General features: G+C 31.3%; 3 protein-coding genes across 4 annotated transcripts; 1 reads left to right on the top strand and 2 right to left on the bottom strand.

Moving 5' to 3' along the window:
• The first annotated feature begins 1,321 nt into the window (after positions 1-1,321).
• On the top strand, positions 1,322-5,293 carry LOC107895392 (spindle pole body component 110). Of its 2 annotated transcripts, none has more exons than XM_016820687.2 (6): positions 1,322-1,736; positions 2,328-2,450; positions 3,106-3,297; positions 3,428-3,509; positions 4,296-4,360; positions 4,825-5,293. In XM_016820687.2, the coding sequence occupies exons 1-6, from the start codon at positions 1,446-1,448 to the stop codon at positions 5,125-5,127; spliced, it is 1,056 nt and encodes a 351-aa protein (XP_016676176.2). In that variant the 5' UTR covers positions 1,322-1,445; the 3' UTR covers positions 5,128-5,293. The 2 variants fall into 2 exon arrangements, with proteins under 2 accessions (XP_016676176.2, XP_016676171.2); XM_016820682.2 differs by having other exon boundaries at positions 1,329-1,736; positions 3,106-3,318.
• Positions 5,294-5,553: 260 nt separating this feature from the next.
• Positions 5,554-7,439, bottom strand: LOC107895406 (protein trichome birefringence-like 19). Its single transcript, XM_016820695.2, has 2 exons — positions 6,567-7,439; positions 5,554-6,489 (listed from the first exon to the last, which is right to left on the bottom strand). The coding sequence occupies exons 1-2, from the start codon at positions 7,107-7,109 to the stop codon at positions 5,680-5,682; spliced, it is 1,353 nt and encodes a 450-aa protein (XP_016676184.2). The 5' UTR covers positions 7,110-7,439; the 3' UTR covers positions 5,554-5,679.
• Positions 7,440-9,389: 1,950 nt separating this feature from the next.
• On the bottom strand, positions 9,390-13,105 carry LOC107895416 (protein trichome birefringence-like 19). The gene is made up of 2 exons (XM_016820704.2): positions 12,397-13,105; positions 9,390-10,337 (listed from the first exon to the last, which is right to left on the bottom strand). Exons 1-2 carry the CDS (start codon positions 12,901-12,903, stop codon positions 9,516-9,518), a joined length of 1,329 nt encoding a protein of 442 aa, XP_016676193.1. The 5' UTR covers positions 12,904-13,105; the 3' UTR covers positions 9,390-9,515.
• Positions 13,106-17,393: the final 4,288 nt, after the last annotated feature.

Raw genomic sequence — 17,393 nt, 5'->3', positions numbered from 1 at the left:
AAAATTATAGAAATATTTTTTTTGTAATTAAAGTAAATTATATTATTCAAAAGTATTTTAGACTTTTTATTTAACAAAAAAAAAATAAACACATACATGTTGTGAGCCTTGAACTTATGCCAATTGTGATTATATTAATATAGTGAATCGTAATATTTCCATAGAAAAAAACTATAAAAGACATTAACAATTAAAATGAATATAAATAAACTGATATTTAAATTTATTTGATTCATTAATAAATTTTTTATCATTTTTATATTTTTTAATTGATGTGATAATGTGACGTTAAAACTAATGATGTGAACCATCATTATAGTTGATTTAATGGTTAGGAACGAAATAAGAACAACCGAAACAATTAATTAATTTACTTAATAAATACATTTTTTCTTAGAAAAGATTACTTAATTTTTGTAAAAAATTTGAAAGATTATTTTAACCTTATCTACACATCGACTCCTATTCAACCTCAACCACTCATCTATTTTATTTTCCTCAAATTGTAGTTTAAATTATTTAATTTAAAAATCATTTTGTAAAATTATTGAAACAAATAAATACTGTTATGATAGTGGAGAATTTTCTTTTCTAAAAAAAATTAATCTCTTTTAACTTTCGAAATTGAAAAGATCTTTTTTACCAAAATTTAATGTATTTTATATTTAATAATTTTCACATAAAATTGAAAAAAATAAATGCAAACTTTAATGTATTTTTTTATTTAGCCTTAAAGGGTGAGGATTTTCTTAATCGAAAAACTCTAATGCATCTTTTTCAAAAAATTATAATTATATTTATCTAACCAATATTCTCTTCAAATTGCAATGTTAAGTGTATTTTTTTTTTAAGGAAAGTGTATTTTTCTTTTAAACTTTTACGTTCTCATTTTTGTATATATAGATATATATTTGAATTTTTAGATATAGATAATATTGGGTAAATTTTATTTTGAGGTCACTAAATTATTAATAAGTTTATGATTTGGTTATTTAACTTTAAAAAAATTACAAAATAATTATTGAATTTTGAATTATTCAAAAAAATTTATTTAAGTTACTGAACTATTTTTAAATTTTATTGAAGTCATTTTTTTTAAAGTTTGATTAATGAGTTTCGAGTGATGATTTGATGATCGATATAGTAAATTAATACTCATCAACTAATAAAATAACATATCAAAAATTGAAGTTAATTAAAAAAAACTTTAATTAATATATACCATACAAATAGAAAATGAAAGACAAGTCTAACAGTAACTATTTGAAGTTGAATGGGTAAAAGTTAAAGTTACTAATAGCTTACTCATCTTACGTGTAGTTTACCCATATTGATATTGATTGTCATATTTTGGGGCAAACAGGAGAAACATAACACAAAAGGATTGCGATGCGAACCCAAGTCCTAAACCAGAAAGCCTGAAAAACTTCGAGAACAAAAGAAATATGGCGGGATTGTTAGCATGGGCGGCGGACGTAGTCGGAGGCCACGGCGGCAACAGCAACCAAGACGATGACTTCAACAATATCCCATTAATTTTCTCCCCAGAGCAGCAACAATACGTGCAAGAATTGGATCGAAAGGCTTCCTCTCTCACCCGTCTGATCCAAGATCTACGTCTCAGGTTGCCTCCTCCTGACATCTCCCAACGCCTCCCTCATCTTCACGCCCACTCCCTCGCTTCCAATGCCGCCCTTGCTCTCCAACTCAACGCTCACTCTTCTACCCGTGAGCAGGTATTTTCCCTTTTCCTTTTGGGGATTGAGATTTTATTTTCTATTCTTAATTTCATTTTCTGATCTGGGTATACGTTTTTCATTTGAATTCTTTTCTGGGTACTTATTATTTTCTTAAGTTGTGATTCTTTGATTTTTATTTTTATTTTTATTTTTTGTATTGTATCTAAATACGTGAAAAAACAATTCATATTTGATAGGTACATGTATCTTCCGCTCATACTTTGTCCAATTGTTATGTCCAATACATTCCTTACGGAAATTTTGATTAATTTATTTATGCAAAATTGTTGCTGCTTTGTAGCATTTCTTTTTCTGACATTTGCTGTAGCTTTATGATAGCTTCTGAGATGTGACATTGAATAATATAGAATAGAGGCTGCATTAAGAATTTCATTTCTTAGGTTGTGATCTTATCTCTGTCAGTGGATAATGTACATAGGACTATAGGAGTGAAGAAAAAAATGACTTTGACTCAATACCATTGTTTTTAGCACTGATGTTGAGGCTACTTCTTTGTTTCTCAGCTCGTTTTGATCCATGGATATATTTTCCTTTTCCTACTAATCATTTGGCACTTCTTATGACCAGGCCCAATTGCGAGAGGAGACGTTGCAACAGGAAAACACTGCATATGAAAATGCTATATCAGATTGTGATGGTAAAATACACGAGAAGGTGCAGGAAGCAGATATGCTTCGTTCCAAGTTAAAGGTCAGGCCGAAGGTCCCAAAACTTGTTTTTCATGTTTCGTTCATGAATGCTATATTATTCATCAAATTATACTTAATACCCTTTTAGAAGTAAATAATATTGTAGGATTCCTTACAATCATGCTAAAGTATCTTTAGTTTACAGAGCAAGTGCACCGAGTAGATATGCTGTTCAGAAAAATGAGTTCTGAGATGATCGATTTAAATTTGATTCATTAATGGAAATTGTGAGAAATGAAGTTAAATATTATCTAAAAGCTAGCTAAGATTTGATACAATCATGCATTTGATAGAGTCTAAACGGATGAATTTCAAATTCCCAAGACATTGTCTTAGAGATCTTGCATATCCATGAATTTGCAAATAATTAAGAAAGTTATAAGCCTAAAACCTAAGATAAAAATAACACAGAATCCAGAATATGAGCCTAAAACCTAGTACTTAGAAAGGAAATAACCTAAACATATTCCTAAAATCTAGTACTTAGAAAGGAAATAACCTAAACATATTTTGAAATGGCCTAATCTACATAAGGCTGCAATTAAACCCATTAATATAAAACCCTGGATTACTTATCCCTTAACTAGCATATATCAATCCTTCATCAGTTTATCTTCTTATGACATCTTAGATCTTCTTTGGATTTTCTTTTATAGGAGATGGATGAAATCGAGAAGAATCTGAGAGCTGAACTAGAAGATGCTGAGACTAACTTTCATGCCAGCCATTCTAGAAAATCGGCTGACTCTGTGGTTGAATCCACAATGAGTGCAGAAGATGAATCCAATGCCGAAGCTTCAAAAAAATCTGCGATACTAGACAAGTTAGAGAAGAAGAAAAACGAATTGGTCCATTATATCTCTCTTCTGGTTTTACACACTGCATTAATTCATTTTCCTGTTTTCAAATAAGTACTTTAGTTAAGTTGCTGCTGCTTGGCATTTTGTTTTGCTGATGAAAGATCCGTAATATTCTCAGATCTCAATGGAAGAGACAGTTAAAGATTTAGAGAATAAATGGGAAAGTATTCAGAATAAAGCATCGAAGCAGCTTTCTCCAGGTACCTTACATCAGAGACCTTTTAGTACTTCCTTTATGAGCTCACAACAACTCATAAATTTCAATGAGACTATATTCTACCTTGTTGTATCATATGATATTTTTTCAATCATTGCATGCTTCAGCATGCCTTTAAATTTGTTGTTTTTTTCCTTCTAAATTTTTCTTTTCTGGTTCTTAAAGGATAAAACTTTGATGTTCCTCACTTAAATTAAAACCACATGTTTTATTGGATATAGCAGAAAAGATGTACTATGTGGAATATGTAACAAATGAAGTTGGAAAAAATTTGTTTTGCTTGTATCCTAGTGTTGTTAATGCATTTCTAGAATGAAAGTAATCAGCTGTAAAGAACCCATTATTCCGAAGCAATACCAGAGTTTTACTTTTTTCTAAGCTCTGGTTGAACTTGGTTTAAATTCTTGATTTGAAGTTTCCATGGGATTTTGTAGTTCCTACACGGGCAAGGTTTGAAGGGAATTAGTTTAGATCATTATTGCAATCTTGTTAGAATGATGAAAAGTGAATTCTTTTATTGTTTGAATAGAGAAAAAAAAAAGAAAAAAGAAAAGAAAAGCGGAAGATAAATTGAATAAATACATAAGAAATCTATGTCTGACACATATTCAGGTGTAGGCATTGGGATATAATCCTTCAAGGACCCTCTAAATAAATGAAAGAAACTTGGATAAAATTGAATATACTCGTGCCAGATACATATTCTTATCTGACGCTCTGAACTGTGTCGTCTGACATAGGTTTTCACTAATCAATTTCTGTTATGCAGCTCAAAGAGAGAAGGCATTAGATAAACAACTTCACAGCCTAATCGAGCAACTAGCTGCAAAGCAGGTTAGTTATTTAATTTATCATATAAAATTTAGAGTAGATTGAATCATATGTATAAAAAAGGTTATGCCTGGGAGTCAGTATAAGCTTTCAGCCATTGATCATATACCCCAAGTAGGCTGCTTGCTCTTCATGCTCATAACTGAGGTGCATTGGAATTGAAAAATGTTGGGTTTGCTTAGCTTTCCTTTTAATATGTCTTCTCCATTAAGATTAACTTCATTATTGCAAAAAAGAAAAGTTGTTTTAATGCCCTTCTTTCCGCAATTAATGATCATAACTGAGGTGCTTTGGAACAATATTTTTGGCTTTTTGTTGCTTTCCGTGTAATGTGTATTCTCCATCACGTTAACATTCTTTTTTTGGTCATTGTCCTAAAAGAAGATTGTTTTAAATTGTCTTTGTGGTGTTGGCATAGGCTTCTATTATGATGTCATTTTCAGAAAGGAACATTTTAAATGTTTTAGGCACAAGCTGAGGGTCTTATCGGTGAAATACATTTGAAAGAGAAAGAACTAGAGAGGTTGAGCGGTTTGTGGACAAAGCTAGAAAGTAGTAATGCTGAGGCAACTGCTGCCCGGAATCGATTCGGAAGAGGTTCTTCCGATAGGGGGTCCTCTTCGGATTTTTCTGTTGATTATAATCCCAAGCTTCCTTATTACACTGGTGGCCGGAGTGAGAATCAACAAAGGCTCATGCTACTGAGATCGGCTTTCGTGCTCTACATTTTAGCTTTACACATCTTGGTCTTCATCAGGATTTCATTTTAAAGAACATCATCGGGATTACTCTAATCGTTATCGTAATGTTTTTCCACATACAGAAAACGATGTATTCTTGTTATTGTAATATAATACTGTTTTTTTACCTGAAAATTGTGTATAGAACACACATGTTGTACATTGCATCGTTTCAATTGCTCTGTTATTGGCTTAATGATTAATTGTTGTACTGGATCAGGTAGAGAGATATTCATGGGTCGAATTGGGATCGAGCTAGTGCTATGAATGATATTAACACCATACAAATATGGGTCTTAAATTTTTTCAAACAAGTCCGAATTTGTGAAATCAGTAATTTAAACTTGTTTATGTATATATTTTATTTCTTCTGTGATTTTTTTAAAAATACATTTTTATTTATTTAGTAATTATGTAAAATTGAAATTTTAAATATAAATAAAATTGAAAAACGAGTTGGGTCAGAATAACGGGTATCATGAATCAATAAGCTTTTACAGATATGATTTCAAACATAATCTCAAATCCACAAATCTTTTATATATATATATATTTGAATAATAATATTGAATGTAAATTTGATCAGGCATTTCTCATCAACTTTGCTTTCAACTGTAGGAGGACCTCTTTCTTCATCAAATAAAGCAAAAACTCATTCAATGTATCAATGGGGCCAGGCAAACACCAATGAACACAATCATACACACTGGCATTCTTAATCATGGAATGTCCATAACCATTTGGATGTCCATCTGGTCTCATCCACATGATTTCAGTTGTGTTCATCAACTCAAATGTTAACCCAATTTTCTTCCCTTTTTCCTCTGCTTCTCTCAATTCCTCAACTTGAACCCAGTAAAACTCCTTATTGAACTCTTGTAACTTCATTTCATTGCTTGTAAATGGCTTTGTTCTAGGACAGTTCCCTCCCTTATCCCAATCTCCGTTCTCGAAATGCGACGCCAAAAACGTCCGTAAAAACGTCACCCCGGTGTAGTTTTTAAGGGTCAAAAGAGTTCTGAAAGCTGTTCTGAATGCCATTTTGTATGCATAGTACTTGGAAAAACTTGTAATGTTGTTTTGATTACATATATGACATCCAAGAAGCCGACCAGCCTCGTAGAACAGCAGCGGTCGGAAGAACCATTGTCCGACCGATACGATAACGTAGTCGAATTTCTCGATCTCGTTCGTCCATGCTTCATCGGGTTCATCGAGGTAAAGACTGATGAGGCCATTGATGGAATGTCCATTAATGTGTGCACCTCCGGATTTAACCAAAAACGGTGACCAAAATGCAGCTAAGGTGAAATTGTAATCAGCATAGAACCAACGCTTGAAATAGTTTACATCTGCTGAAGAGTTGCGAGATATATCCAATGGATATGCTTCCTGAAAGATACACATGTTGCGCAGTTCAGTTATGTAAGAATAAAAAACCCGAAATGGTTCGGTCCGGTCCAACTTACATGAGCTAAGAGGCACACTAGTGATTCCATTTGGTTCCTTCCAACAGAATCACCAACAAAAGCCATTGATTTCCCTCTGACAATCTCCAAGAACTGAGCAGCATCAAACAGGGGCAGCTCACAATCATGTGGTTTCCACCTCCATTTCATGAACTCTGTGTCTGGTCTCCCAAACTTGATGCAGTTTTGTTGGTCGACGATCAGCCGACACGTTTCGTTACTGTAATAAGGACCTTGCGGATAAGGCACCCATTTCCCAGTAAAAACATCACATTTTTTCTCTGAGCTACTGGGAAATGGGAATGGCAATGGCAATGAGAATCGTGAACGGGAAGTTTTCAAAAGGCTTAGAGGGATTGAACTGATGAAGATGAGTGAAAGGGTTAGAAGGAAAGCTTTAATGGAAACTGTTTTGTCGAGAGTTTTTTCCATTGTGAAGAATTGAATGAGCTGGAAGTTCATAGTGTGGGGGAAGCCTGAAGGAAAAAAGTAGGGAGGAAACTTGATTGAGAATATGGATGAAAAGTGGGTTTTCATCATCATGAATGATAATTAAGTTCTTTATCACAATGAAACGACTCCCCTATGCTCTTCCTTTTTTACCTTTTTGTTCTTATCAAAAACAATATCAACAAATTATGCTTTAATTATATAAATCAAATTCATTACACTAATGATTCGACTTGAATTTAAACCAACATTCATGCTAATATCTTAAATTCATGAATTTAATTAGAAATATATTTAATAAACCATTTACATCATAAATAAAAACTAAATTAAGAAAGAAATTATTACAAAATTTTATTATTTATTCTTAGATCACATTTGTTGATATAAATTAAGAAAGAAATTATTACAAAAATTTATTACGCATTCTTAGATCACATTTGTTGATATTTATAGTAAGAAGAAAGAGATGTCCATAGCTGTCAAGTGAACCACCATCCATAAAGTAGACACAACCCTTATTCTTTACCTTTATAAAACAAATCTCAGATGGTATCTTAATAAAACATTAATTTCTAGCAGATTAAGCTTTGAACATTATTAGTATTATTCTCTTATTTATGAGTTAAAGCGAGACTATAAATAATTTTAGATATTATATTATAAAAAATAGATATAATTAAAATCCTGTCATAAAATTCAACATGATATATAAAACAAACACGTGGTGTGTGAATTTAAATTTTGAGAAGATTGATGTGAATTGTTAAATAATAAAATATCTTCTTTATTAATGAGTAAAAAATACGAGAGAATCATCTTTATTTAATTTATTAATTACAAATAAATAAATATATATATGTATAGATATATAAAAGGGTAGCCCCATACTTCTTTTATCTCAAAAAATAATTTAATTTAGAGGAATACAAATGAAATAATAATTCATGATTTTGAACAAATCATATCCAATAAATCTTTGATGAAGAAACTCTTGACCCACCAAAGCCTTGCAAACTTTATATCCAAATTGATACTTAAACAACCCCATATTCTTCTTCTTCTTCTTTTCTTGAATTATTTTTAGAGTGCAGCTCAGAAATATATATCAAGCAACCATTTTTTCTTTTGGGTAAGCCTTAATGCCAATCAACATTTCTTTAGTAGGCCATAGTCTTCATATACGACCTAAATATCTTTCTGTTTTTTTGTTTTTTGTTTTTTTCTATAAAGGTTTTTTATTCTTTTCACTCATCATGAAAAAAAAAACCCAATTATTTTAGTTAATTTATAAAAAAAATACAAGTGAAAAAAATAAATAAATGTGAAGATATGGGCTATAATTTGTTGAAAAATAATTGAGAGACTTTTTGGTACCTATAATATATAAACAATCCTAGGGTGTCAATTAAGGGGTAATATAGAGAGTGGTTATGGAATATCTTTCGAAATTATGGCAAAGCTTGTTAACATTTTTATTCCACTATAATTAAAAAAATTTTGGATAAGGAGGGCCAATGAATGGTGATAAGAAAGGTGATAGATTTTCGCATGGGATGTGGTCTATATGTACACGCCTTTTATTTCTTTCATCCATATTTTGTTTAACATATATTTTAAGTTTGTTGGTTAAGTTTTAGTTTAGTCGTCATCAATCTTATTATCAATGTAAAAAAATATGAATTCGAGTATACTAAAATGTATTATCTTTCTATTTATGAGTTGAGGAGTGATTATAAATAACTCTAAATATTGTGTTAAAAAGAGTATATATATGATAAAAAATTATTCTGAGATTGTTAAAAAAAAAAAATTTGAAGTTGAAGTTCAGATACATGTGCATACAAAAGACAACTAGAAAATTTTAAATTTAATCTTACTAATTTACAATATTTCTAATTTTAAAGGAATTGTTTTATATTTTAGTTTGGGTGGCTAAGGTTTTTACTTGCTTGCTTCATATCGTTGTTATATGCTTAAGTACATTTTATTGCTTTTAATTAGAGGTGAGTATTCTGTTGAATCGAGTTAAAAGTTTTTGAGTCAAGTCGAGTTGAGTTAACGAATCTTATTATTTATATTCAATATTGCGTTTACATGGATCAATTATTTAATTAGTAGATGAAGTACAAGATTATTTAACTACATAAACAACGACGTAATTTTATTTTTTAACTTAATTGTTTTAACTTTAGAAAAGGTAAATATTTATCAAAACAATATAGTTTTACATTTTCTTATTCGAATTTTCGTATAATTCTAATTGTGTAATTCAAAATTTAAATTTTTTATAGAATTTTTTGGATCGAATCGAATTTTATTCATCCTACATCTAGCAACATCCTTGAAAATTTTTATTATTTCTCACTCATATTCAATGGGAACTTGCATTAATTATGGATAGATATAAAAGTACAATTAACAAAAGAAGGACTAATAAAAGACGAATTAGAAATAAATAATAATAATAATAAATAAATAAATAAAAACTCAGATTCTTTACTTAAATCTCATTCTTTTTCCACCTGAAATAAGCCTCTCTTGATGTGATCTTATTCCTTCCATCTTCAACATTTGAAGCAAGAAATCATTCCAATTATCAATCGGACCAGGCAAGCACCAATGCACACAATCGTTGTACAATGTCACGTTTTCATTAGGCCAATGCCCATATCTGCTCGGATGACCATCCGGTCTCAAAAGTGACGCATGAGTCGTATCCATTAACCGATATTTCTTTCCCTTCTTTCTCCCTTCTTTTTGAGCACGTTTGAATTCCTCTATTTGAATCATGTAAAACTCCAAATTGTCACCATCCAATGCTATCTCTTTGCTTCGGAACGGTTTCGTTCTTACGCAGTTTCCGCCCTCGTTCCACAATCCATTCTCAAAGTGCGGTGGTGCAAAAGTTCTTAAAAACGTTATGCCTTTGAAGTTTTCCAAGCTGTTAATAGCTCTAAAAGCAGTCCTGAATGCTTTTCGGTACCCGTAGAACTTTGTCAAGTCCTTAACGTTATCAATTAGGCAATAATGACACCCAACAATTTGATGATTTTCATAGAAAACCGACGGACGATAAAACCAATGGCCGCCGTTGATGATTACGTAGTCGAATCCTTCGATTTGGGTTGTCCATTGTTCATCAAACTCATCGAGATAGAGATTGAAAAGGCCGGTGTGCGTCGGACCATTATCATCTCTTTCTTTTGATTTCACCAAATATGTTGACGAAAAGTAAGCAAGGGTGAAATTATAAGATGTGTATTTCCATCGTTTAAATCTCTCGTCTGATGTATACGAAACATCTATGGGATATTCGATCTGAAATAATAATCAATTTAAATTTTTTTTAAAAAATCTTAATAAAATCTTAATAACAATGAATAACAAGATGACTCAAGTTGTACTACATAAAAAAATAAAAAAATTAATAAATATATAAATATTAAAAAAGATAAGAAAAGCAATCTATTGGTGTGGATCAAAGCAAAACATTATCGAATAGAAAAGAATATAAGACCAAAATAATGCAATTCAATGTTTTAGCGACAAAACAAACTAAACTAAGATCTATGAGCAAACTTATACCAGACATAGGAGCCCCACGTTACCATCAACTGTATGGAATACGCCGCCTGTAATAATTATCTTTACTATAAAAAAAATAATTAACATTAATTTTAAAAATATTAAAATTAAAAATTTTATTTTTATAAATATTAAAACTTTTAATTTTCTTTGTTTTGCTTTTTCCTTTTGAAAAAAAATTCTATTACTTGGTGGTCCATTGTGGAATCGTTTTATAGTGATATTATTGAATATCAATTTGGCGTATTCATGTAAATTTTTTTTTTAAAATCCCATATAAATATCATATTAAATAAAATAATTTTTCATTAGTTTCCTTTAAAGATGGAATTTTTTTTATCTAATATATATAATTTTATAAAATAAAAAAATACGAAAAAGAAAAGTTTAATAAAATAAATAGAAAATAAGGCTCACCAACTCAGTGAGATGTTTGAAGGAATAGTTTTTACTAAACTTCAAATTATTTAAAATTTAGAAAAAAATCAAAATTAAATGAAAATATAGTGATGAATTCATCATAATTGTAGAAAGATTCCTGGGGTATTAGTTGGAATGTCCATCTAGATAGTTGCCAAACATCTTAATAATTATTAGAGACAAAGACAGGCAATTTTTTTTTTAATTTTTCTTCCAAAGATAAGAACATCATATTTACATGGCCAAAAGAGTGATGATTTATGTTTGGGAATTCTTCAATTCAGTGGCCATAATTTGTCAAAAAACAAATTATCTGAATATCTTCAATTTACAACCAAGCATTTCCAAAATAGTAAAAAACATAATTAAGTTTTTGTTTTTAGAATCAAAATTAAGGTTAACTTTAAAAATATTTAGCAATAACAGTTAAAGAATTACTTGATGTTATATGTTTTTTTTTAATTACAATAATAGGGTAAAGCCTGAACAATCACGCAATTAGCACGATTTAAATTCAAGCCATACATGGAATGGTAAACACCATTAATCATCAAGCCATCACATGAGATTTTACCAACTACTTTTATATTTGTGCATTATTACCCAAATAATGAATTAACAAAAAGAAGGCTTGAAAACATATAAATTCTCTAAGTTATTATCTTGTTGGCTTTTAGCTTTTGGCATTTATGCTTTTGTTAGTAGCTTGATAATGTTAGAGAACTTGACTTTATCTACAATGTTTTTAGAAAAATATATTATTTTAGTACAATTCATGTGCTCGTGCCATTGATCGGAATAAATTATTGTCGCGTATGTATTATAAGTAGATAATTTTTAAAAATAATATGTGAAATGATCACTCATAATCAAAGTCATATCTTTTACATAAAAAAAATGGATGCTTTTAACTATGCCAACTAATAATTGAACAACTATGTTCCTAAAAGATTCCACATATTTCCCACCCCATAATTTTACCTAATCTTTGATTTACTTAATGTGGCTTAGGTAAACTAACGTTGCTACTAACTATAATTGATTGGACAAAAATGTTGAGGGACCACTTACAATTATTTCACAAATTTACTGTTAAAATAGAAAAGTTTCAGCTCTAAAATCAATATTAATCACTAGAATTTCAACAAAGACATATTAATCAGTTTTAGCAATTTTTCTCCATTTTAAAATCATGCATTGATAGTGTATACTAAAATCATGTCACATTATTAGTTTTTTTTTTAAATAAATAATATTAACAGTTTTTATTTTTAGTATATTAAATATAAATCCATAAAATCGGCATAAAATAAGAACGGATTGCATGAAGATAGTAAGTATAGATGGAAAAGTAGAGAATTAAGTGGCTTACTCTTGAAAGGAGGCATATCAAGGACTGCATTTGGTTTCTACCAAGTGAGTCACCAACAAAGGCCAAAGATTTGCCCCTAACAATCTCCAGGAACTGAGCTGGGTTCAGCACAGGTAGCTCGCATCCATCAGGTTTCCATTTCCATTTCATGAACTCAGTGTCAGGCCTTCCATATTTCATGCAGTTCTGGTGCTCGTGTATGGCCCAGCACGTCGTGTTGGTGTAGTACGGCGCGGGGTGGTTCGGCACCCATTCCCCCAAGAATATGTCGCAGTCCTCTCCTTCGGTTATCTTTATCGAAGGCAGGGATTCGGATTGTTGAGACTCGTATGCGGTGGTGGGCAAGGGCCTGGAAGATGAGGCTTTTGAGACGTATAAAGGATACCCTATCAAAGGGTAAAGCACAGGGATTACTGTGAGAACAACTAAGGTGACAAAGATTATAATAAGGACAATTTTTGGCTGAAAATGGTTTCTACCAGAAGCCTCCATTGCATGTAGCTTCATTTGGGAAGGAGAGATGGGAGTTTTGGGAAACAGTCAAGGCATTTAGCTAGAAAGAGACTTTGCCCATCTATTTAAATTTGTGGCATGCTCAAATTATTTATACTAATCATAATAATAATTATTATTTGGTAAACTTTTATCACTTATTTTAAATTAATATTTTAAAAATAAATAATATGCGACGTGACATCTTTTTAATTCCGCTTAAATTAAAAAATTCCATCAATATATCAACTTAAAATATGATATTAAATTTCTTCAAAATTTTATTATAATTTTAACATGTATGAATTAAACAATAACTCGATTCTCAATAAGTCAGAATATAAATTAACTTGTGAGGGCTTATTTGCAAAAAGCAGTAAATTAAAGGTTGCAGGCACTATAATCGTAATGAAGGCAAGGAATAATTTGGTTTCGTTATTCTTTAATTCTTTAATTTTGAATTATTAGTCAATTTTTTTGATGAAAATGGTGAAAAGAACCCTTTAGCTACAAGCTTATTGTATACAAAAGGGCACCCAATTAAATTGGATTAAAATATTCATTGCTTGATTGGGCATAGTTGGTAAGAGAGGAGAAAACTTTACAGTTGTTGGCTTGTTCAACTTTCACCCATTCTAGATTCCACTTGGTGCCTCTCAAAATCGGAAATTATTTTCATAGGAGAATGTAGTCTTTTTTTTTTAATATCTAATTTTTATTTAAAGTTTAAGAAGTAGATTGATGAATCTCATATTGGGGATGTATAATTTTCTTCTAATATTGTTGAGTATTGTGATACTGGGAACTAGGGGAGGAAATAAAATTAAAAAGATGGTGGTGTAATAGATGTTGATTCTTCTAAACAACAGGCGAGCTAGAAAAGTGTAAGGAGGTAGAGAGGAGAAGAAGCCATGTCCTTGTGGTTGGCCAAGTGGCAAGTTAATTACACATTAATTATCGTCAATCGTTGTATTGCTCGGACATTCTTCTTATTGAGGTAATATAAGGTTGTTATGCCACAATGATCCTCAAGCGGATAGTAATATAGCGAGTGGTCTATTCGGGTGGCGATTCATCTAATGACCAACTAGGTGATGAGAGGCGGAGGGCCATTCATGAGTGATTTTTAGGTAGCTTCTCATAATGCCACGTGTTCAAATCGGGTAGAGATATAACACACATTTATGTATTTTAGTTTTAATTTTTTATATTTTTTATTATTTATACATAAAAATTTAGGATTCTACGAATTGAATTTTTGGCTGAAAATGGTTTCTACGAGGAGAAGCCTCCATTGCATGTAGCTTCATTTGGGAAGGAGAGATGGGAGTTTTGGGAAACAGTACTCAAGGCATTTAGCTAGAAAGAGACTTTGCCCACCTATTTAAATTTGTGGCATGCTCAAATTATTTATACTAATCATAATAATTATTTGGTAAACTATTATCACATATTTTAAATTAATATTTTTAAAATAAACAATGCACGTTACATATTATTAACTTCGTTTAAAATAAAAAAACTTCATCACCAATATATCAACTTAAGGTATGGTATTAAGCCTTATAAAATAAATTTCTTCAATATTTTATTATAATTTTAACATATATGAATTAAATAGGTACTTGTTACTAAAGAAAATAAGATAGGAATCATTGATTCAACAACTTGTACGAGAAAAGAACTAATGCTATAGAACGTGACCCGTTTTCTATACAACAAATAATTGGAAACAAGAATTAAATTCAAATAGAGCCCGACCCGTTGTTTATGAAAGGAAAAAGAATCGAAGGTATAGAAAAGAAAGAAAAACGCCACAAAACAATAAGCCATGATAAGTTTAGTTTGTTTGTTCTTAAGAACTCAAGAGAGAAATATTCTCACATAATCAAATTTAATTTCAAGCAAAAGTTTTTTTTACATGAATGACTTAAAACGAAATTTACAGGCAGTATTGTGTCTATTCGAATGCCTATGTGAGACATTTCATCTTCAGCAATTAACTAAGGTTATTACAAGCTGTGAAAAATAAAATAAAATAAAGAAACACAAATTTTTACGTGAAAACCCTTTCGGGAAAAAAATCATAAGCAGAGGGGAAGAAAATTCACTATGTCGAATTCGAATTATTACAAGAGGAATAGACTATGTCTATTTATAGGCTTGTGAAGCCATATTCTAGTAAGCATGAAACACCTTATTCTAATCAATATCAAATAGATAGAACTTAATAAGGTTTAAAAAACCTTATTCTAAAATAAAATAAAAGAAGTGTGATTCTATATGGATTCTTCTTTTATTTTATTTTACCACTGTATTTTATTTAAATAAGGATTTGGGTCACTTAATTCTAACAATCTCCACCTTGACACGAATTCTCAATGGACAAGTTCTTCATCGCGAACTCTTAACGAACAAGTTCTCCACCTCTTCCATAAAACCCCTTAAGGGTTTAACGTCAACAACGAACACCAACCAAGTCTAAGCAATGCTCAAACTTGGTTATAGGAAGTGACTTAGTCATCATATCTACAGGATTTTTATGAGTACTAATTTTGCTCACAACAATATCACCACGAGTAATAATATCACAAACAAAATGATACCGAACATCAATGTGTTTTGTTCTCTCATGAAACATTTGATCTTTTGTAAGAAAGATGGCACTCTGACTGTCACAAAATATCGTGCTGATTTGAAGGTCTTTATTGAGTTCACTAAAGAGTCCCTTTAACCAAATAGCTTCTTTACAAGCCTCAGTAATCGCCATGTACTCAGCTTTAGTGGTAGACAAAGCGACTGTAGTTTGCAAAGTGGCTTTCCAACTGATTGCACAACCTCCGATTGTAAAGACATAAATTGTGAGAGATCTTCTTCTATCAAGGTCTCCAGCAAAATTAGCACCAACATACCCAATGACTCCATCTCTAGTTCTTCCAAACTGTAAGCAAACATCAGGAGTCCCTCGTAAGTATCTTAAAATCCACTGAACTACTTTCCAGTGTTCTTTACCGGGATTCGCCATGTATCTGCTAACTGCACTGACTACATACGATAAATCTGGACGTGAACAAACCATACATACATGAGAGATCCCACTGCACTAGAGTATGTAACATGTGACATGTACTCAATCTCATCATCTGATTGTGGAGACAAAGCCGATGAAAGTCTAAAATGGGCTGCTAAAGGAGTACTAACAGGCTTAGCACTCTGCATATTGAACCTGCAAAGAACTTTCTCAATGTACCCCTTCTGACTTAGGTACAATTTATTTGCTTTTCTATCTCTGAGAATCTTCATACCAAGTATCTTTTTTGCTACTCCTAAATCTTTCATCTCAAATTCTTCACTTAGTTGGGCTTTGACCTTTCTTATCTCTCCTTTATCTTTTGCTGCTATCAATATGTCATCAACATAAAGAAGTAGATACATAAAAGAACCATCACTGTTTTTCTTAAAGTAAACACAACTGTCAAAACTACTTCTTTTGAAATCATGAGAAGTCATAAAGGAATCAAACCTCTTGTACCACTGTCTTGGTGACTGTTTCAAAGCGTAAAGGGACTTTTTCAGCAAGCAAAGATAGTCCTCTTTTTCTAAGACTGTAAAACCCTTTAGTTGTTGCATGTAAATATCTTCCTCAATTTCTCCATGCAAAAATGCAGTTTTTACATCTAACTGCTCAAGCTTCAAATCATGCATGGCCACAATACCAAGCAAAGCTCGAATCGAACTATGCTTAACAATTGGGGAGAACATATTTATGAAGTCCACTCTTGGAATTTGACTGTAACCCTTTGCAACAAGCCTTGCTTTATATCTGGGTTCTTCAACTCCTAGAGTCCCTTATTTCTTTTTAAACACCAATTTACAACGAAAAGCTTTTTTACCTTTAGGAAGTTTCACAAGATCCTATGTTCTGTTTTTGTGGAGTGATTTCATCTCCTCTTGTATAGCAAACATCAACTTTTCTGAGTCTTCACAGCTAACCGCCTCAGAATAATTAGATTGCTCTTGATTCGTATCTATATCTTCAGCCACATTTAAAGCATAAGCAACTAGATCAGCCTCGGCATACTTCTTTGGAGGTTTAATTTCTCTTCTAGTTCTGTTTTTAGCAATAGAGTATTGTGATGAAGAAGCAATTCTATTCTCAATTTTTGTACTGGCTTGAGGAGTCAACTCTGTATTAATATGATGCTCCACCTGCTTTTGATTTTCTTTATTGGAAGAGTCTTTAAGAGATAAGTTAGGTAACTTAGCAGTTTCATCAAAAACAACATATCTGCTAATCACAACTTTTCTATTTTGAGGACACCATAACTTATATCCTTTTACACCAGTTTTATAACCAAGAAAAACACATTTAATTGATCTCGATTCCAATTTTCCATTATCAACATGAGCATATGCAGGACACCCAAATATCTTTAAATCAGAATAATTAGCAGGATTATCACACCATACCTCTTGTAGAGTCTTTTTTTCAATGGCAACGGATG

The sequence above is a fragment of the Gossypium hirsutum genome, chromosome A11 (genome assembly GCF_007990345.1).
Source record: "Gossypium hirsutum isolate 1008001.06 chromosome A11, Gossypium_hirsutum_v2.1, whole genome shotgun sequence".
NCBI lineage: Eukaryota > Viridiplantae > Streptophyta > Magnoliopsida > Malvales > Malvaceae > Gossypium > Gossypium hirsutum.
The sequence above is the reverse complement of the archived record's forward strand: the minus strand, read 5'-3'. Positions and strand labels throughout refer to the sequence as shown.